We start from the raw sequence: 23,499 nt of genomic DNA on the forward strand, positions 1-23,499 counted from the left end.
GAAGCTTGAAGGTAAGTTCTAAAGGAAGTAACAAAATGTCTTTTAGCATCTCCCTTGAAATCATCAAACCTTCAGCTTTAAGGAAATGTCAGAAGTCAAAGCAGTAGCTTTTCTGAAATGGCAGAAATAGGGAGATATAAAAAAATTAATTAATGCTTTAAAGTGGACTGTGTGCTTACACAATCCTAAAAACAAGATTAACACCAACGGATGAAAACTATGTATCAGAGATATATCAAATGGGAAGGCTCAGCACCTTACAACCAGATAATTAAAAACTAACCACTGGAGGGGGTGATGAACCATGAGAGACTGTGGACTCTGAGAAACAAACTGAGGGTTTGGGAGCAGGGAGGGGAATAGGGGCTTAGGTGAGCCTGGTGGTGGGTATCGAGGAGGGAACGTATTGCCTGGAGCACTGGATGTGGTATATAAACAATGAATCTATGAAAAAATAAAATAAAATAATAAAAATAAAATGTTCTACCCCAAATTCCCCCACCCCAAAAAATACAGTATTAAAAAAAAAAAAACAACCAACTTTCACATAATATTCTCCCCTAATCCCAACAACCACCTTTTATAACAGGTATTATTATTATTATTCTCATTTTATAGATGACGCAGCCATAGCTCAGACACAATCACCCTAGAGAAAACCAGGGAGCCTGCGCCTGATGCAAACACTGGTCTCAAAACGACCTTCTCTGAGTACCATATGCTTCAATTAGCCTTGTGCTTGGGAACACGAGAAGGCTAGAAGTGCAGAGAACTGAATAATGCACTTAAAAATTAGCTTCCATCTTTAAAAAAAAAAAAAAATTAGCTTCCAAAGTGTTTTATTTGGGGGGGGGGGGGAGGAGGGATTTTCACATTCCACAGTATAGGTTTTAAACACAGATATTTACCATTTCTATATTTTTTAAAGATTAATTAATTAAATTAATTAAAACAAGTCTTATTTATTTAAAATTAATTAAAATAAATCTTGTTTTTTATTATTTGCACATTTAAAAAATTTTATTATCTTATTTTATTATTTGCATTATTTTTTTAATTATATGCACAAGTTGAGAGGTGGGGTAGAGGGAGAGAATCTCAAGCAGACTCCCCATTGAGCACAGAGCCAGATGCCAGGCTCCATCCCAGGACCCATAAGATCATGACCTGAGCCGAAACCAAGGGTCAGACATTCAACCCACTGAGCCACCGAGGTGCCCCCCTCAAATTTCCACATTTTTAATTGAACTACTATGTATTATTTGACATCCTCATATACCCACATGGCACAAAAACGCACCCCCAGCTTGTTTGCTTTTTTCCCTCTGCTGAACAGCACGATGCTATCCCTTCCCTAAGGCACTGGAATACAGATTATGAGATGCTTTTTAAATGGGTCATGAAAGAGATGAAAAAGCAAAAGGAACCCCCCTTAAATGAACTCTTGAAAATTCAGACACATATCCAGCCTCTGCCTGAGCAACTTCTCACCAGCTCTGTCAATGTCACAGATCTGTCTGGCTCTGCTTCAGTTTTTTCCTGTGACCTGAACTGTGTGTTCTTCCCCTGCCGCATCCTGCCAATGTATGGTGCCATTTCATGGAGTAAGAGTTGAGAAACATGCAGTAGCCACAGACCACTCTAACGGAAGAGAGAGTGTGTGGTAAATAAAAACCGTGCACCCTAAGCAATCCAAGCAGTGGTTCTCTCTCTTCCTGAGGAGGCTGTGTGTGTGCCTGTCCTTGTTTGGGCCCACAGCAGGTGAATGCAAATGACGCCTCACTCACAAGTGAATAATGGAGGCCACTGGCATGCAGAGCCCCGGGGAGGGCACAGCTCCCCACAGGAAGGCAAACATCCACCACCCCACTTTTGTGTGACACCTCCAGGAACTGGCTGCCCTCGGCTCAGGCTGTGCCCCCAGCCCCACCTCATCCCCAGTGAGCTCCTATCCACCCTCCCCGGCCCTACCTGACCCACCGGAGCTGACCATGTTCTCCATCCTGCCAGCAACCTATTTTTGCTTCAAATACGGTGTTCGGTGAGCTACAAGTTGACTTGTCTCTCATGTACAATGGCGAGACCTTCTTTCAGACATGCTGGCGTCTAAGTGCTTATGAGACAGGGCCAGCACTCATGAAATGTTTGCCGAACTCTTTCTGTAACAAGAGTGAGGGCTCTGGTTTACAGGCATCTTCACATCCAATGGCTCAATGTCATGACCTCGCGGATCAAGTCGTGAGCTTGTGCACAGGCAGGGCAGGAACTGCCTCCCGCGTCCTCTGGGAGCCACTGAGGGCTGTTCTCTCGACAGGAAGAATGAGGGAGATCTGGAATCAGAGGGGTTTCCTTTTTCTGTCTGACATCTAGAATCCTCTGGCTTTTTCTTTCGCCTCTACATTAATGAGAAAGAAAGCTACGGAAAAAAAGAGCACCCACAGAACTATGGCAGTTTTCTGGTTAGAAAGGCAGCATCTGTGCCCCTGAAACATACTTCCCAAAGCCTGTGGGACAGAAGCAGTGTGGCCCCTGCAAGCCCTTTCATGGGCCCAGAGATACCCCTCTGAGAGAAGCAGGGAGCAGGAAGAACAGTGCCGTCAACAACCCACAGAGCATCATGGAGCCTGCATGCCAGGTGGGAGCCATGGCAGGTGTCTGAGGGGCACCCAAGTCCCTGGCATGGCTGCTGGGTGTCTCCTAAAGGAGAACTGTTCATGAGCCTGCGGCCCACCACTAGCCCCAACTCAGACCTCCCTGCGGTGGGGGACAGACCACATGGTAGAGCCCACTTGATCCTAAAGAAGAAGGAAGACAAAGGAAGCTCCCCCCGGCAGCCCAGACAGCCCAACCAAAATGGGCAGACAACGCACGGAGCTCTTTGCCATCCCCCGTCCTGCTGTGGTAAAAACCAAGTCGGAGGACAAGGGCCAGAGCCTGACCGAGACCCTCAGCGTGTCTGTGTCTCGAGGGTGCAGGGCTGGAACAAGCAAGTAACGGCGTCCCCCATGTGCCTGCAGGCCATTCCTCAGGGAATCTGCACGCAAGCAGCAGGCCGCTTACAGCTCTCTGGAAGATTCTCGGGGCTCGATAACAAGCCCAACCCAGCGGCAGCCCTCCCCCGTCCTGTCGCCCCATAAACATATTCACCGCTTCGTACGGGAAGATCTCGCTTCAGGAGAAAATCAGGTAATCAGAGGCGTCCAGTGACTCGGGAGTGCTTGGACGGGGCATTTCAGGGATGGTTTCACGGTGATTAACTAACTTGCTTCATTTCAATGTAGTTGTCACTCTGAATTACCACTTAATGGGTGAAGTGTGCAGGCTATAACAATCAGTGGTACTGGCATAAGGAAGCAAGACATTAAAAAAAAATTAGCCCCTAAAGCCATTATTGCAGTGAATTTTTCAAATAGTTTTAATACTCGGTCTTTTGACCCCAGGGTATGGCTTGGGGAAAATATATTAATCTCAAGATAATAATCAGTCAATTTCAGTTCTTCAGTATCGACGATGATATTAAAGATTCCAACCTTACTCTTTTTGGTTGCAAACATTAATTAAGCATGATAATTGTGTGCCTCCGTGATATTTGGTACTTTCTGAATGAGTCAGAGCTCGGGGAATAATTTGAATACGACAGACAGCAATTTGCTACATAAATTCACCCCGATGGCTATTAGCTCATTTTAAAATAGTCAAGACTTCTAGATCAGAGGGGTTCTTTTTTGCATTAATACCAAGTTAATCACATCTACATAACCTTTTATTCACCCTTCCCCAAACCCTCCATGAATAACTTCTGCAAGCCCTGACCTGAATGTAATAAGGGGCAGGTGGGGGGTAGCTTATGGGGAGATAGTTTTAATAAACGCATTTTTAACACAATCTCCTCCAACTATAGGGTTTTATAGGCTCTATCCTGATACTTACTTTCAGGGGTCTTCTGTGAGAGGTCAATGGGCTTTACTTTGCTTTCTTTTTAACTCTCATTTTATACTAAATAATTTCCATAAAAACCATATAGTGTCTATAGACCACGCATCTGTATATTAAGGATATTTACCAACTAATGGATAAGCTACCAATGGCTCCAGAGCCAGTTTCAATGACACCACTTTGGAAATTTGAAGGCGATCCCGAGGAACTACAGAGGTCATGAAAACTGAATTAATGCTAGAAATTCATGCAGGGTTTGGTTGGGGACCACATCCACCGAAACAAAGATGAGCTCAATAGGGGGTGCAGAGACAAGCAGCCCTTAAAAAGGCAGAGGCTAAGGAACAGCCCACCTGGCATGGCTGGACCCAGCGGCTCCTTGAGCCTCCTTCTCTTTATTCTTTACCCCACGCTGCTGCTCCTGTCAGTTTGGTAGTGGCAGCAGGAAACGCCGAAGCCACCCATACCACCTGCTTTAAACCACTCCAGGACTTGGAACACCGCTCACACAGGGAGGGCTCCGATGTCCTAGGCAGAAGGAGAGGGCGGGAACTCGCACAGGACTCACACACCCTGCGTGCTGGGCATAAAGGTACATGAGCCGGACACTTTACTTGTACCTTGAAATAAAATGCAATGGCTTTAAGGAAAAGATGAGCTCTGCACTAAAAATGTAAAGCAGACAAGCATCCTCTTGGGTCTGCCTGAGGAGAGACGTGGGTGGCACCGGCCCCCGCAGGGCAGCGGGCTGCTGAGCCCGATGCAGGCAAACCTCCATGGAGCTCGGGGGCTGCAGCTTGTCAGACCTCATTCTCCTTGGCTATTTTTGGTTCTATCAGTAAACTGCCAAGTTTCTTTGGGCTTGACAATTACTAAAGCTTAATGGGATCATTACTACTCTGGTAGTATTTGTGTGTTTTTGGTTTTGGGGGGTTTTTTTGGGAGAGCTGAGGGGAATTGCTAGCCAGAATCCTCACCGGATGGAAACAAACATCCTGTGAGTTGCATGATCACCTTGGGGAAGGCAAGCTAGCTGTGGAGTGAGATTCACAGGTAGGCTCATTCCCTCTTTCCTTCTGCTTTGGTCACATGCCCCCGGAATCTGTGGCCAGGCTCCTCCATTTACTGTGTAACACTGAGGAAATCGCCAGCTACTCTGAGCCCACACATTCTGGTATGTTTCCATTTGCAACAAACATCATGACTATTACCCTTCCTCCTTAGAATTCACTGTGTCAGAGGCAAATCCAAACAGGTGATGGGCAGCCCAGGGTAGGTATTTATTTGCTCATGTGCCATTGTCCTACAGTCACCTGGCTAATCTTTGTTCCCATCAATCCACTGACCCACGCTTGCACCCACTCCTCCCATGAGGAGCCAAGCTCCTCCCCCTGTTCTGCATGGAGGTGCTTCCGGGCTGCCCAGGATGGCTGGCAGCTGCTGGGGGACCCTGGAGCCCTGGACCCCGCTCCTCTTCACTGACAGCAGTGAAGCACCTAGCTTTTTTTTTTTTTTTTAAAGACTTTATTTATCCATTTGACAGACAGAGGTCACAAGTAGACAGAGAGGCAGGCAGAGAGCGGGGGTAGGCAGGCTTCCTGCTGAGCAGAGAGCCCAACGCAGGGCTCAATCCCAGGACTCTGCGATCATGACCTGAGCCGAAGGCAGAGGCTTCAAACCACTGAGCCACCCAGGCGCCCGCACCTAGCTCTTTTAAATCCTGAAATGCCAGCTGAGATATCATTAAACCTAAAGGCTTCTGTTATGGGGGGACAGAAAAAGTCTGAAAATCACTGAGATAGTAGAAAAAATATGAGCTCACTGAACCCAGACCAGTAACTTATTAAATATGTGATTTAGGGCAAATTCTTTAAATTCTCTTCATGCCTACTGTTTAATTTACAGCTCAGGGCTGTTAGCAGGACACACTAAGCAGCAAGCGGGGAAGGTCTCTGGGAGAAGCCTCTCACAAGAGACCAAATGAAAAGGTAGTCACGGTTATCTGCCTCTTTCCTGTCCTCTCCCTACCAAGCCTCATGAAGCTCGTCTGCAGCTCCAACCTCTCGGTATGGAATGGTCTCACTGCTGGTGAGGATCCCAAGGGGACCGTGGGCTTCTGTCTGTACCCCTCCATCCACAGAGTGGGCAGCAGGCCACGACCACCCTCGCGAAACATCATGAACCCATGCAGGCCGGAAGCAGCTGGTTTAGCATCCGGGATGCTCCAAAAATAACTCACCCCAAATCATGATGTCAGCATCCCCATGGAGCATTCCTTGGAGATCCCACAGAGCAGTGGTGTGCAGACATCCCCAGCTGTGTAGCTGGAACACCCCCCACCCCCCACCTGCACCTGCCGTTCTGGACACGTCTTGGGGCACCTGTTGGAGACTGAGGATCCTTGTCTGCACAGAGAGTATCGGTGCCTTGAGATCCACCTGAGGTAGGTAACTGCCTGACCTCCTGACGGGATGGGAGCCCGAAGTGTGCCTCTCCACCCTGGGAGGAACGTGGCGGGCATCGATCAATCTATAATGACAGACGTATGATCCAGATGGATAGCGGCATATACATCCAAGTATTTGTGCATCTCGGGAATGAGAAAGGGCAGGTGAGTAACAGGAGGAGCGTGAGGGGGTGGGGAAGAAAGTGAGAGACGAAGAGAAAACGAGGCAGAGGCACACACCGAGAATGAGGCAATAACATGGGAGAAAGAGACAGAGACAAAGGCAGGACAGAGAGAGTGAGTGAGGCAGAAACACAGAGAAAGGCAGAGAGACACAAATGGGGGGCAGAAGAGAAAGCCAGAGAGACTCAGACTGAACGAGGTGCGGGAAGAGAGACCCAGGTGCCAAAAGACAAAATGAGAGGGACCGGGAGAAAAAAGGAGAGAGAAGAGAGAGCAGGGGAGAGGAGAGGAGGGAGGGACGGAGACAAACACACAGTCCCGGTGTGACAAAGAAGCCAGATGGCAGAAGGACAGGGACTCACAGGTGCGCCCCAGCTGTGATCAGGGAGACAGGACAGGAGGGTAAGCTGAGGCCATTTTAGCCCACCGCCATTTTTTTCTCAAAGCTGCTTTAAACATCAGCCCTTGCTGGGAAAGTATTCCATCCTATTTCTCCTGCATCTACCAATCTTTATCTGGGGAGCAGTAGGTCTCTGGGCTCCCTTGTCTCCATATTCAGTCTCCAGCCGAGCGCTGTAATGGGTGAGCCCCTGGGTGCCGGCACAGAACGTGGCCTGGGGACCAGGGTGCCCTTTCCCGCTGTTCGGGAGTATTGGGTCTGATGGCACTCTCCCTCCTTGGCTGGCACAAAATTTTCCTTAGCATCAGGCAAGCAATAGGTGCTCAAAGAATATTTACTAATAGTGGTGTCCCTCTGGTAATAGGTAAAAGGGCTCCCAATTATAGATTTCGGTAGTATTAATTTAATTCAATGCCATTGAAATGTACTGAGGTCTGCTGTGCTGAAGCACAGTGTTGCTATGGGGTCTGATTTACCTCCCAGTACGAAGCACAGACTATGGGATATTCTGCAGAAACATTATTAGTTCCCAGGCAGGTGTAGGAGCATTCTAGTTGAGGCTGCGCTGTCCAGTGCTGGTCAGCTGGCCTTCTCTTAGAAAGCCCATTCTCCACAGAGAGCTCCTGCAAGGACTTCCATCATCCAAGTCTCTATCAGCCAAGCTTGTTTGCTTCTATCCGATTAAAATAGTGGCCTGCTGACTAGCAATGATGACTGTAAAAAAAAAAAAAAAAAAAAAATGGGCGATCTCTGGTGAAATTAAAGACATCCAACATACATGAATTAGCTCAATATATTTTAGAGACATTCACTGCCCTTCTGTGAATTTGTGAGATGATCCACGGTACTCTGTATTCTTTATACAGGAGTGATGCCCTAGACTAAATTCCCCCCTTGGTCCTGAGACAGTATGAATTCTGGAAGAATCTGTCTGCTTGCATCTGATGGGGAGAGGAAGGATCAGTACCTCCCTATGGAAAACTGGGAGTTATTCTGTAGTGACCTGTTGTGTAAACAGTATTCAGAACACCAATAAAACCACAGAGCTAGAACTTCTAAAGCATGCAAGATATTTTATTCTGTGCTTCTCTGATAATAAGAATTGAGTTAATAAATATTTCGACATGTGGCAGAACTTGATCTTCCATTGTAATGTGGTAATGGGTTTGTTAGAGGTGCAGACTTACCGCTCTCACCCACGGCAAAATCCTATGAGGGCAATAAACAGAACAAAGGCCTTTTGGAGAAATGGCTAATTCCACAGTTGGAGTAGGGGAGATGAAAGATGGATCTGGAATATCTTTTATGCCCAAAATTTTTTAAGTGCTCAAAAAAGCCCAAAAGTGATGGGAACATCAAAAGGACACAGGAGGACTTTCAGCTCCAGGAAAATGGAATAAATGTACTTTTCCCTATTTCTCCCACTACATACTACTAAAAACCCTGGACATCACATACGAAACAGACATAAGACAACTCTGAAAGATGGAGAGAAGATCAGGTAGGACCCCGGGACCCAAGGAATGACCCAGTGGTGAGTCCCTGGGCTTCTCTCTGCCTCACATACCCGATCCAGACTCGGTGCTGGAGAAGACCACAACTCAGAAATGCCAAGAGGAACGACAAAAGAAGCCCCTACCTAGAGCACACTTGGTAGGGCCTTTCCAAAGGCCCAGGAAAGGAGCAGCCCTGCAGTGCAGAACATTTTTTAGACAAGAACTGCTTTATGCCAACCATTCATCACCGTAAAACAAAAACAAACCCAAAAAGAGCTATGGCTTCAACCCCATTCACAGGAACAAAGTATAAGTGGAGAACATAAATATGCCCCCCTCCCTGGCTGGGCAGTAACAAGTCACCCCACTTCACTCCCTTTGTATGTTTCAGAAAAAGACAAGCAGGGAGCTGGCACTTTCATTCCTGCTGCCTACAGTGAGGAACCCTCCATACCATCACCACCATCACACTATTCAGTGTAAGCACCTGGGAGACTGGATCTCCATCACCACAAGGTAGTAAAAAGGCACCTCTCCCCTCTTCCTGTGCCAGAGCTGTGTCCGAGAACAGAAGATTTAACTAAGGCCCAGAACCTCTTAACATAACCCCTGTAACTTTGGGTTTCAAACAAAAGTAATTCGTGATGCCAACAACTGGGAAAATCTCAAAGTAGAATGAAAAAAGGCTGCTGAGATGCTAGAGATGTTAGAACTATCTGAGAAAGATGTTAAAGCTGCCATCACAATAATACATCGAGGAGCACCCATGAACATGCTCGAAACATATAACAAAATAGACTCGGTGAAAATACAGAAAGTCTCACCAAATACAGAGAATATATTTTAAAAAGAACAAAATGAAAAGTTTAGAACTAAAAAAAAAAGAAAAAAAATGAATAGGTTCAACAGCAGAATGAAAGGGACTGATGAAAGAAACAATAAATTTCGAAATAAAGCAACAGAAAATATCCAATATGAATACAAAGATAAACCAGATAGAAGAAAACGAACAAAGCTTCAGAGTTCTTTGGGGCTATAACAAAAGAACTAATATTTCTGTCATTGGAGTTCTGGAGGAAAGGAGAAAGAGAGATGGGCTAAAAAAAGGGTACTTGAAAAAATAATAGCTGAAAAGTCTCAATTTGTCAAGAACCATAAACCTTAGCTCTAAGCAGCTCAGTAAATCCCAAAGAGGATAAACTTGTAGAAATCCACACCAAGAAACATCATAATCTAACTTCTAAACATTAGTGACTAAAACACTAAAAAATCTTGAAAGTAGCAAGAGGGAAGTGGCACTTTCCCTATAGGAAAAACACAATTCGAACAAGAGCATATTTCTTATCAGAAATCATGGAGGCCAGAAGAAAGTGGCACCGGAGTTTTTAAATGTTGAATGAAATGAACTGTCAAACAAGAATTTTATTACCAATGAAAACAAGAGATGGGAGAAATCAAGATATTCTTAGATGAAGGAAAACAAAGAGAATGTGTCACCATCATAATTACTCTCAAACAGCGGCTAATAAAGGTTCTCTAAGATCTTGGAACATCAGGAAGGAAAAGTTGAGGTAAATACAAAGACTCTGCTTCTCTTTAGTTTTCTAAATGATGTTTGATGGCTGAAGCAAACATTGTAACACTGTGTAATGTGATTCTAAAAGTATGTGGGAAAATATCTGGGACAATTATAAACAGAAGAGGGCAAAGGAATGTAAAGTGAGGTAGAATTTCTGTATGTCACTCAAACTGGAGATCTGACAACATTGGTAGACTGTTATAAGTTATATATATATATAATTCAATGCCAAGAGCAATCACTAAGAAGGCCATACAAAGAGATACATGCAAAAATACTACAAATAAGTGAAAATAAGATACTAAAAAATGGGGGCACCTGGGTGGCTCAGTGGGTTAAAGCCTCTGCCTTTGGCTCAGGTCATGATCTCAGGGTCCTGGGATTGAGCCCCGCATCGGGCTCTCTGCTCAGCAGGGAGCCTGCTTCCTCCTCTCTCTCTGCCTCCCTCTCTGCCTACTTGTGATCTCTATCAAATAAATAAATAATATATAAAAATCAAATTCTAATGGATTAAAAACATGTACGTGGTGTAAAACTTTAAAAACTTTTAGAGGAAAATATAGGAGACTATCTTCTGATCTTGGGGATAGCAAGAGATTTCTTAAAAGAGATTAAGACTATTAAGGAAAAGACTTATAACTTCTACTATAAGATTAAGAACTTTTCATCAAAAGACACCATAAAAAGAGTGACAAGAAAACCCACAAACTTTCGAGGTAACTGCAACACAAATAACTGACAGAGGATTAGTTACCAGAATACATCAAGAACGTCTCTGAGTTGGTAAGAAAAAGTCAAAACAACTCAATAGAAGTATTTCCAAAATATATGGGACAATCATTGCACTACAAAGGAAAGCTAACAGTCCAATAAATATGAAAATGCCTTCAACTCCAATAATAACAGAGAAATATAAACTAAGACCATGATGAAGCATATGACATGCCCACTAGATTAAGAGAAATTATGGAAGATAATAATAATAAATATTGACAAGAAAAATAAATAAATAAATAAATAAATAAATAAAATCTTTTAAAAAAAGATACTAAATATGTTCAGGTAACTTATACAAAAAGGAAAAATTAAAGAAAAAACAGAGAATGGGAAACAAACAAACAAAAAAACCCGGAAGAGGTATGTTCCAGCATATAAATAATTATATTAAATGTAAATTATCTAAAAACACAAATAAAGACAGACAGTGATGGTATGGATTAAAAATTTGACCCAATTTGGGCACCTGGGTGGCTCAGTCGGTTGAGTGGCTGCCTTCGGCTCAGGTCATAATCTTAGGGTCCGGGAATTGAGTCCTACGTTGAGCTCTCTGCTCAGCAGGGAGTCTGCTTCTCCTTCCCACTCTTCCCTTTGTGTATGCGCACTCTCTCTCTCTCTAAAATATATAAAATCTTTTAAAAAAATGACCTAATTCTATGCTGTCTACAGGAAACTCACTTCACACATAATGATATATGCAAGTTGAAAGTAAAAAGGGCAAAAATACATATCATGCTAATGACATTAATTGAAGAAAGCAGGAGTGGCTACATTAGTATCAAACCACATTTCATAGAACATAGAAAATTACCAGGGACATATAGGTATACTACAAAATACAGAACATAGAAACATAGAAAATTACTAGGGACATAGAGGTATATTACAAAATTATTTTTTAAAAAGTAAATCCACCAAGAAGATAGAGCAATCACCAAAATGTATAGGCTAAACAACAGAGCTATAAAATATATAAAGGAAAAATTGGGAGCAGTATAAGGGAAAATCCAGCAAATCTACAGTAATAATAGAAGACATATACACTCCTCTCTCAAAACTCTCTAGAATAACTAGGCAGAAAATCAGGAAGTATACAGAAGAAATCAATAATACTATCAACCAACCAGGATTTAATATTTATCAAACACTCCACCCAACAGCAGCAAATGCTTCAAGCATCAATGGAACATATACCAAGAGAGACCACAGCCTGAGTCATAAAAGAAACCTCAACAAATTTAAAAGAATTGAAATCATAAAGAGTGTCCTCTGACCATAATGAAATCAAACTAGAAAGCAAAACCAGTAAGTTAAGAGGAAAATCCCTCAACACTAGATAATTAAACAAGAGGCTTCTAAATAATCACTGGGTCAAAGAGGAAGTCATAAGGAGAAAAAAATATACATTGAGCTAAATGAAAATAAAAATACAACATATCAAAATTTGTGGGACATAGCTAAAGCAGTCCTGAGGGGAAACTTTATAGCACTAAACACTTAAGGAAGACTTATTAAAAATCTAGGCTACCAAGTTTATAACCTAAAAAAGAAAAAGAAACCCAAAGCAAGCAGAAGAAAGGAAATGATTAAAGGTAAGAGCAGAAATCAATACAATTAAAAATAGAAAAATAATAGGGAAAAAAATCAATGAACAAAATCCTGGTTCTTTAAAAAGATCAGCAAAATTGACAAACCCATATGACGGACAAGTAATTAAATCAGAAAGAAAAGACACAAATTACCAGTATCAGGGCATAAGAGAGGAGATTTGATTCAGACTCTGAAGACATCAAAAGGATAATAAATATAGTGAACGACTCAACACACATAAATCTGACAATTTACATGAAATGGACTAATTCCTTGAAAAGTACAAACTATCACAATTCACAATTCAAGACAAACCATTTAAATATCCCTATAATCTGTAAGAAAACTGAATTCATAATTTTAAAACTCCCAAAAAAGAAATCTAAAAAAAAAAAAAAAAAGAAGGCCCAGATGATTTTACTAGGAGTTCTACCAAATATTTAAAGAACACCAATTCTACCCTGACACCAAAACCAGGCAAAGGTACAAAAAAGAGAAAACAACAGATCAATATCCCTCATGTGTACAGAAGCAAAACTCCTTAACAAAATATTGGCAAATAGAATTCAGCAATATATAAAGAGGATCTACCATCCAGAGATGCAAAGCTGATTCAATATTTCGAAGTTAATTCCAACAATCCACCATAGTAGAAAGTGGAAAGAAAAACCCCCATGATCATTGCAACTGATGCAGAAAGTTGCAAGTTGATTTATTTGACAAAACTCAATACATGTTCAAAATTAAAAAAAAATATTTGGAATGGGGGGCCTTCCTGAACTTAATAAAGAACTTCTACAAAACCTACAGGCAACACTGTACACTAGAAAACCAAAGCTTCCCTCCTATGGCTGGAAACATGCAGGGATGTCCATTCTCACCCTCCATTCAACATAGTGCAGGAGGTTCTAGGGGGGAGCAATATGGCAACAGAATGAAATAAAAGGCATATAGACTGGAAAGGGAGATTTTTGACATGATTATCTAGAAAATCCCAAAGGGCCTCCCAGAATTCATATGTGAGTTCAGCAAGATCACAAGCTACAAGAAGAACATGTAAAAATCAACTATATTTCTATTTACTAGCAATGAACATGTGCACACCAAAAATTAAAATATAATACCATTTACAGACACTCCAAAAAAGAACATATTTAGGTGTAAATCTAACAAAATACATATAGGACTTATATGCTAAAGACTACAAAACACTGAAATCAAAGAATCTCTAACACATATAGTGTTCATATATTGGAAGACAAAACATAGTAAAGATGTCAATTCTCCCCCAAATTGATGTATATAGGTTTACTGAAACTCCTATCAAAAATCCCAAAACAATTTTTTGTAGGTATAGAAAAAATTATTCTAAAATTTATATGGAATGTCCAAAGAACTAAAATAGCTAAAACAATTTTGAAAGAATAAAAAGGAATCAATCTACCCAATTCCAGAACTTATTATATAACTAAAATAATATAACTCAACTGAGAATCTGCAGAGAATTATGCTGAGTGAGAAAAGCCAATCTTAAAAGGCTATATACAATACAATTCCATTTTTATAACATTCTTGAAATGACACAAGTATAGGAGAACAGATTAGTGGTTACCAGGGATTTGGGACAGGCTGGCAAGGAAGTGGTTGTGGCTAGACACACACACACATACACACACACCATGGGGGACCCTTTTGGTGATGGAAATGTTCTGTGCCTTAGCCATATCAGTGTCATTACTCTGGCTGTGATATTATACTATGGTTTTGCACAATGCCATTGGGACAAACTGGGTAAAGGTCCACAAAATTTCTCTGTAATGTTTCCTGCAACTGCATGTAAATCTACAATTATCTCAAAATAAAAACTCTTATTTTTTAAAAAAAGGACACAAAAGCCAGCTTGAAGATGTTCCCACTGATAACCTGGGGAAAATTTGAGCATCGAAATAATTAAAGACTATAAACAATTATAAATAATTGAAAAGAACAGGAATCCATGAATACATACTAATGATAGATACGTAAAAAACGTAAGTAGGTAGATAGATACACACAGGCAGGCATACAGACAGACAAGGGCTTTTGCTTACAGATGAAAGCAGAATGCCATGGAAACCTTAAAAACAAACAAACAAACAAAAAACAAGCTTATAGATACAGAGAACAGATTGGTTGCCAGAGGTGGGGGCTAGGAGTGGATAAAGTAGGGGAAGGAGTTCAAAAGGTACAAACTTCCCAGTATAAAATAAACAAGTCCTGGGGATGCATGAGGACTACAGTTAATAATATTGTGAGTGCAGATCTGAAAGATGCTAAGAGGCTAAGAGACTATATCCTCAAAGTTCATAAGAAAAAATTTTGTAACTATATATAGTTACAGATGGATATTAACTAGATTTTGTAACTATGTACAGTGATGGATGTTAACCACTGATTATTTCACAATGCATAAAAATATGGAGCATGTCATACACCCCAAAGTGATACAATGTTATCTGTCAATTACACTTAAAAAAAAAAAGGCAGAATGCCAACTGGTAAATATGGAGGAAGAGCTACAGTAAAGAAACCACCATAGTCTCGCTTGGCTTACAAAAGGATCATCCAAAGATGCTAAATTTGGGGTGGGGTGTTCTGAAAAGGAATAATAAATTTGCATATTCTTAAAATAATTTTCCATAGATTGTCCCTTGAAATTAAATGACTATTAACTATACAGGGGAGAAATCAGCAATCCCTGGAGTGTGTCAAAATTATCACCAAAAGGGGCAGATGGATACATCTGGATACACCCAGACATGATCCAGAAGGACACAACATTACTTATTACTATTCTGACTTTGGATACACAACCTTAATGAGAAATCATCAGAACCAAAATGAAGAACATTCTCATTTTTAAAACAGAGGGGGTATGCCTTCTTCAAAGGGATCAATCTGATAAAAGGAAAAGGCTGAAGGTGACAAGACCCTAAGAGACATGACAACTGTCACCTGTGACCCTAAAACGGAAATGAGTATAAGATGGGGGGAACCTCTGCATCAAGGACCGTATAGGGTCATATGACAAAACTGGGTATGGGTGGTCTATTTAATTACAGAATCAATCAATGGGGGTGCCTGGGTAGCTCAGTAGGCTTAAGCTTCTGCATTCAGCCCAGGTCAGGATCCCAGGGTCCTGGGATCGAGCCCCGTATTGGGCTCTCTGCTCAGCAGGGAGCCTGCTTCCCCTCCTTCTCTCTCTGTCTGCCTCTCTGCCTGCTTGTGATCTCTGTCTGTCAAATAAATAAATAAAAATCTTTAAAAAAAAAAAAAGAATCAATCTATGTTAAATGTCTAGACGTTGGTAGCTATAGTATGGTTACATAAGAAATGCCCTTTTTTAAGGATATACATGCTAAAGCATTTGGGCATAAAAGAACAACAGTAATGTATATGGAACTTTCAAAAGGCTTAGAGAAAATTGAGACAGTAATGATTCATGAAATTATAGGATATAAGGATATTCTCTGTATGAGTGTTGAAATGTCTGTCGGTTGGAAATTATTTCCAAATTAAAAAAGAAATTAAGTTCTTTGACTACTGTTACCTATCAAAAGTAATCAAGAAATGCGCATACCCATTTGGATTGGATAGGTTCTGGAAAAGTACAGTAATTAAGAGCATAGGCCTCTGAGTTCAGACAAATCTGGGTTCAAATCTGGCTTTGCCCCATTAGCTGATCTGACCTCAAGAAGTCTCAATTTCATCATCTGTAAAATGGGGAAAATAATGTTATCTCATAAAATCATCTTGAACATGAAATGGGCTCAGGGCTATAAAATATCCCAACGCCCACATGCGGTCACCATTCCCCATGGCTACTTGCTGTCTCAGTAGGTTAGCGGTGGTGGTATCTGGTTAGCACCTGCGGTGATGGCGGCTATTGCTCTAGGCCACGAGATACAAAGATGACCAGACCGTGTTTTCTGACCTCAAGGGACTTTAAAAATAGAGTTGAACCACAATCTACAGTGTGTAACGTAAGTGCAAACAAAATGGCACCGGAGAGGAAACAAGCATATTTTACTTCTTCTGGGAAGTGGGTTGGGAAGGACTACACAGGGGAGCTGACAGCGAAGGTGAGCAACCACAGGTAAGGATTTCACGTAGTGGATGCAACGGTGAGCAAGGATGTTCCAAGGTGGGTTACCTACCGAGGACACAGGTGGGCCAAGCACTCAGGGCCTGCGTGAGAAACAGGGGAGGCAGAGGGAAATGCAGATGGGGCCTGGGCCAAGCTGTGGAGTGGGGAGGGCCTTGAACGTGCCACTGCGATGGAATGAGTCTTTCTGCTTCCTGCGTGCAGTGGGAGAATCATGGGAGGTCCTGAGTGAGCACTGGGTGACAGGACTGGACTGTTGTCATAGAAAAAGACTGCCGAGGTGGTAGTTTGAAAAATTAATCCAGTAATTATTCCTTCAAATGGAAACTCTGAAGGAAAGGCCAAATAGTGCCTTCGTGGCTCTTCTGTTTTTTAGCACGTCCCATCCAAATGGTGGTAACTAAAACAGTCAACAGTGGGTAAGACTAGCTGATACCATGGTGCAGACACACACACAAGCATGCACACACATACAGACACATGCATGCACACACACACAAACGCACACATGGGAGACCTATGTGCAGACACGCAGAAAGGAGGGTGGACATGGCATGCGGGCAGGCCTAGCAAGCAACCCGGGAGCAGTGCTGGGGAGCAGCCAAATGGATGTGGGGGAGCTACCCACCACGCCAGTCAGCACTGAGAGCTGGAAAGGGTTCTGGAGACCCTGTGTGCACCAGGCTTTAATCCTATAGTTACTGGATCACTGGGTCCAAGGGCTGGGCCAGGGTTGCAGTGGCAAATGGATAGCTTGTGGGGAGCACACAAAGGACCGAGTATTCCCACTTCTTAACACCCAATACACATGCTAGCCTCCTGAGCATGAGCTCTGCCCCTCTGACCCCAGGGTTTCCCTTCACTGACTATCCAGCCTCAGCTTATGTCCCTCAGGATGGCTTAGAAGGCACTGTCCTTACCAGAACCATCTTGACCACAGAGCCCCCTTCAACGTAAAGCTTCCTCCCCCCACGCAGTGGTACCCTCTGGCTTCTGTGTTGTACGAGGAAGGGGCACCATGGGGTCTACACCACACGAACTGTGGGTGTTGTGGATGGTCATCACACTTCTCTCTCTTGACTTTGTTAACTTGGGGGGAGGTAAGAAAAAAAAAACGAAAGTTTTAATTCACTTTTTCAGAGGACACTCTCTCTTCTGGAGTTCATGTCTTACTTCACCTAACCGGTTTGGGGAGGATCATGATTTTCCCATTTGTAGCAAGAAGGAAAAGGAATGTGTTTTCCTAGGATAGTCTCCTTTAACTCTCAAATTTACCAGGCAGCTACTTGAAGATGGGGCTGACATGAAATCAACCAGACAGGCAAGTGGTTCCACGTGGCCCAGGAGAAAGGTGCATCTGGCCACGGGAATGGGCCTGCTTCTGTTTCCCCTGTGGCCCCTCCTCCCTTACCTCAGAGGCGATGGAGGTGAAGCTGCCACTGAAGTGCACGTGCTTCCGGACCTCGCTGCCGTTGGCCGTGAGCAGCCAGTCCCCGAGCGCACGGTCGTCCCCTGCTGACCAGTTGCTGTGGCTCTGATTGGGCAGGAGCTCCGCCAGGTCCCAGTGGTACGAGGGCGTGGCCCCCACCAGGGCGATGAGGATGGCCTCGGTGGCCACGTAGAGCTGAAGGAGCAAACACACAAACCCAGCTGTGTCGGAATCACCATCAGCAGGCTGATAAGCCTCACGAGATCTGTGTCCTGCTTTTTGTGTTTCTCTGAGCTACAGACAATGGGGCACATCAAAGCAAAGGAGAGAAACATGAGAAGGAAGCTTCCTCCTGATCCACCACTGACAGAGTCATCAGCGATCCCCCTTGTAAAGCACCCAAGGTTTTTTCCAGGGGGATCTCCTTCTGCATTTGAGGTACTTCCAATGCTCAGGAAACAAAACACTGATGGTTCAATGCCATTAGCAAAGGTGGCTGGGGGAGGGGGGGGCGATATTACTAGCTGTGATTTATAACACTGACGACATTCCAGCTACTTCCCCGCAACACTCCCCCCTCTGTTCAGATAAGCAGGCACCAGAGCCCCCAGTATCATGGTCTTGGATTCACAATCTAAACTATGTCTTTTGTAGCATAGTCAAATGTCTCAGAAAACAGCATGTATAGAGAGAATATAGTTATATACATAGTAAAAGAATACATACAGTATATCCAAAGAGTATATACATTATCATATAGAGTATATACAATGTGTATATATGGAGAGAACATACAGTACAAGGAGTATCTCTACAGAGAAAAAGTATATAGACAGAGTATATATATCTAGATAATACAGAGGGTGAGCACCAACAAAAACACTTTATTAGAGCAGGTAATCATAATATGTACTTGAGTAGGTACTATTTTAAAACACAGTATGCAACTTGTAAAATGTAAAGAAATCCAAATTCCAGAAAGAGATACTCACTTTATAACCCTTAGCCCTACTTAATCATTGTTTAATCTAAGTAATGATTTTCCCAAGGGGGGGAAATTTCATTCAAGAAATCTTTATAGAGCACATATGCCATTTGTCTTTTATTGTTCTGGGCCTTATAGCTATTCACACTCGGGTTTATAAGCTGTTGAGCCCTATGCAGTCTTTTTATGCTAAGAATTTCCATTTATATTAGTTCTTGTTGTTGGATGATTATTTCAAGCTTCAAATGAATTAGGAAAACACAGAATTCGTCTGTTGCAGTGAGAACTATCTCCTTAAGTGAGGCACTCTTATTTTAAGAAATTACCCCTATTAACTTAGAACCTGGAATCTTAAAATACCTTTAAGCAGAACAAGTGTTTATGAAATACAAAGCTGTGATTTCTCCACAACCTACAGTAACAGCCCCACTGGATGGATGTGTTGACTGAGGCACAAAGGAGAAAAGGGAACCCCGAGCTTCTTCTACATCACTCCGGAGGGGCATATTCAGCTGTTAAATGGATAAGCCAAAACGCCAAAGGCGGAATGAATTATCATAAGCAGATGATGGAATTACTGTCAAGGAAAGAGAAAAGAAGTCATGACATGGGGTGTCACAGCGGAAAGCTAATGTAAAACCCAAGGTGTGATTTTTGCACTCTGGGAAAGCCTGTGAGACGGAAGGCAGCCCCAATCTATTTTGGAGGCGAGTGACAGTGGGCCTCCTGAGATGTACCAAGCCACCACGGGTCAGTCTGCATGGGTGATTTATTGTGGAATGCAAAGGAAATCATGTTTCTGGATTTCTATTGCTTCCTGGCCCCTATCTGCATACTATTAAGGAAGTTTTGGGAGAAGCAGCCATCAGTTTGCAAAAATAAAAACCTGAATAATTACAAGAACAGAGAGATTACACATTTAGCCGCCACTCTAAGTACAGAGCGCTTGCATCATTTTAGTAACTGCCCCTCCTTATTACAATCTGCTGGACTTAATTGATGGGTAAAGAAATGAAAAAATATGGGGCAAGGGAACTCTGGAGATGAGGCAAAACCCATGTTCAGAACACAGCCTTCAATCGGGCAAAGAAAACTAGTTATATTTTCTCTCTAAATGTGCTATTTTCTGCTTTTGGCTTACCATTTGCTTCACCTGGAAAGCACTTCATGAGGTTCAGCAGAGTCTTTAAACCTTCCCCATTCTCCCAGAGGCACCTCAGGTACCACCTCCTCCCAGCTTGCCTTCCTCGGAAGCCCTCTCCAGCTTCTGCCTACCCCCTCAAAGCTCCATGCTCGACCTTTGTTAGAGACGTATCCCTTTCTTCACTCCATGATATTGATGTGTCTGCTCATCTTATTTTTCCTACCAGAATATTCCGTCCCTGACGACAGCATCTTTGTATGATCAAGCCCTGAGTTTCCAAAGCAAACACCTCAGGGCCTGAGACATGGTAGCACACACTCAAGTGACTGACTGAATGAATAAATGAGCAGGGTAGAACACTAGAACAACAGCTAACACTTCTCTGATGCTAACTACGTGCCAGGAACTGTTCACACATCATATATTTTATCCAGATTGTTCTAAGATGAGCCACAGTCTAGGTAAGAGAGGAAATGCTCAAAGGGTCCTAAAACCTGAGGTGTGTTTTCTCATGGAAACCATCACTCTCAGCAATAGCTACAGTGTGTAGAAAGTAGTTCAGAAACTACATGCGCCCTGATGTTTATAGCAGCATTATCCACATTGGCCAAATGGTGGAAGCAGCCCAAATGTCCACTGGCAGATGAATGAATGAAGAATATGTGATATGTGTATAAATACACACACACACACACACACACACACGCACATGCATGCACACACAGAGGACTACTACTCAGCTATAAAAAAGAATGAAATCTGGCCATTTGCAATAATATGGAAGGAACTAGAGAGTATAATGCTAAGCAAAATAAGTCAGAAAAAGACAAATACCATATGTGGCTCATATGTGGAATTTAAGAAAGAAGACAAACAAGTAAAGGGGGAAAAAAAGGGGGAGACAAACCAAGAATCTAACAAACCAAGTTAGATTCTTAACTACAGAGAACACACTGATGATGGTCACCAGAGGGCCAGTGGATGGGGGATGGGTGAAACAGGGGATGGGGATTAAGGTGGGCCCTTGTGATGCGCACCAGGTGATGTATGGAAGTGCTGAGTCACTCCTGAAACTAACATTACACTTTATGTGAACTATAGTGAAATTAAAATTTCAAATTTAAAAATTAAAAAAAGAAAGCAGGTCAGATACAAAGAGGTGGTGCTGATCTGTAGCCTGATTCACAGAAGGGAGCAGTGATACGTCATTCATCAGGATCCTCCCCAGCAACCTGTTGCCTCAATAAGCACTTTCACCTTCTCATCTTCTCTGCCCTCCTTCCACCCCTCACAACGTTGCCAGTGCCTGCCCCTCCCCTGCACGCACACGAGACCTCCACCAGGGACCTCCACCAAGGGCCATGGCTTTCTGGCATCAGAAGGGTCAGGCATACGCAGCTCGGAACTCCACGATGGCGCTACCTGCTTCTCTCCCCCAAGTCCGGAGAGTCTCTCGATGGGGTCTCTTATGTTACTCTACGACAACAGTGCACACGTTCGTCCACATATTCCTACCTAATGATGGCACCCATCAGCAGATGGGCCTGAAAGCCACAATCAGAAACCACCACCCAAGTGCCTTCAGAGTGGAGCCCACCCCATCGCAAAAAGACCATTATCTTCTCCAAGGCTACCTCCAGGGAAGAACGAGTGCCCAGATGGCTGCACTTTCCCCCGCTTTCAATGTCATTATACTTAGAAAAGTGACTAACATGCACCAGGGGACTGAAATTTTTGAAGTTGCAAAAAAAGTGAAGGTTTTAAAAATGATTTTATATTGACAGCGTTATAAGCTTTTATAATACTCCGGAAACCAAAAACATCCCCCATCAATGATCTCATCAACAACATCTTGTGCTGTGAAGTCATGGTAAATATGACGTTGATGTTTTAAGCAGGAAAAATGGACAACAGAGCAATTAAGTGAATCATTCGAGGTCACGTATGACACTAATAGCAAAACCAGGATGAGACTGAGAGTCATCTAACTTTGAGGCCAGAGCTCCTCAGAGGAAAAAACAAACAAACCAGGAAAAATCAAAGATGACTTTATTGTTGTCATTACTGTTAGTCTTTTCTGCACACAGACTCAGTTATGTAATTGACTAAGCCAGTAGCATGACCTGAGCAAGTATATCATGGACAACAGGACCAATGCCCAGTGCCCAGCACCAATTGGGTATTCAATAAATATTTGTTGGGTGACTACTGATACCACTTACTGTTTTTAATTTAAAATATTTAGTTACTATGCCCCGAATCACTGGTATCTCGAGTCCTATTTCTTCCCAACTCTAATTCATCCATGTAGTGCCACCACATAGGGCTCCCTAAGACACTCCTCATGAAGCTCCTCTGCCAAAACATACTGATGGATATGTCCCACATAACTATCTTAGCGATAAATGTCCTAGCATTCCAGATCTCCACTGTATGGCTCAGCTGCTACCTAATCTACATCCCAGCTTTCTGTAATAGCCTACTTAAATCCCCAAATGTGACTTTTTTTTAAAGATTTTTTTTTTATTATTATTTATATGTCAGAGAGAGAGAGAGCACAAGCCGAGGGAACAGCAGGCAGAGGGAGAAGAAGATTCCCCGCTGAGCAGGGAGCTGGACTCGGGACCCAGAACCCTGAGATCATGACCCGAGCCGAAGGCAGACAGCCAGCAGACCGAGCCCCCCAGGCGTCCCAGCAAATGAGACTTCTCATCACATGGTGTGAAAAGCATATAGACTCTGTAGTAAACTTTGAGCAAATCGAAACCTCTCCAAACTTCCACTTTTCTTTCAGTGAAATTGAACACTAGTAGTCCATCTCTTTATCTCATTCATTCATGTCTAATCAACCTGTTCTGAGGTTCAAATGGGAGGCTTCTTTAGCCAGCCATAAACTGTACAGCCCCATACAAATGGTGTCTCTCGGCGCACCCCAACCTTACTGGGTGGGGTCTGATCCTCTAGCCTGAGGGAGACCTGGCTCCACACCTCTTGCAGCTCTCATGAACACAAGGCTGCAGGTCTGGGTCCCAACTTCTGTAGCAAGGACACAGCTGTTCTCTCTTGGACACATTTGTTCCTAGTTTTGTGGTTTGCCACCTGAAATGACTTTCCCACTTCTCTGTAAACCCAAGCTCCCAAGTTAAGTTCAAGCTCAGTCTTTCTGAAGTCTTCAACAAACCACTCCAGACCACATGGATGGCTCCCTTCTTCATTTCCAAAGCATCCATTCAGTGACTACACTGTTGCTGGGGAAATGTTATTCTATAAAATTATTTAACAGGGTAGATATAGTGAAATTCTAATTTGTTAATGATGCTCTCCTGAAGGAAAGAAACCCTAATTTACATTTCTATATCCTTCCAAGTAAACCCAACACATCACTGCATA

The 23,499-nt window shown here is 42.8% G+C and overlaps 1 protein-coding gene across 5 annotated transcripts in view; it reads right to left on the minus strand.

Moving 5' to 3' along the window:
* SLC22A15 (solute carrier family 22 member 15) overlaps positions 1–23,499 on the minus strand; it is a 79,675-nt gene that overhangs the window by 46,186 nt on the left and 9,990 nt on the right. For 4 of the 5 annotated variants that reach the window (XM_032301843.1, XM_032301840.1, XM_032301841.1 and 1 more), the window contains exon 2: positions 17,963–18,175. The exons of the other annotated variant lie outside the window; for it this stretch is intronic. In XM_032301843.1, the coding sequence (XP_032157734.1) occupies positions 17,963–18,175 (213 nt within the window). The remainder of the gene's footprint in view (positions 1–17,962; positions 18,176–23,499) is intronic. 5 annotated transcript variants of the gene reach the window in all.

This window comes from Mustela erminea, chromosome 10, assembly GCF_009829155.1.
Source record: "Mustela erminea isolate mMusErm1 chromosome 10, mMusErm1.Pri, whole genome shotgun sequence".
In the NCBI taxonomy this organism is placed as follows: domain Eukaryota; kingdom Metazoa; phylum Chordata; class Mammalia; order Carnivora; family Mustelidae; genus Mustela; species Mustela erminea.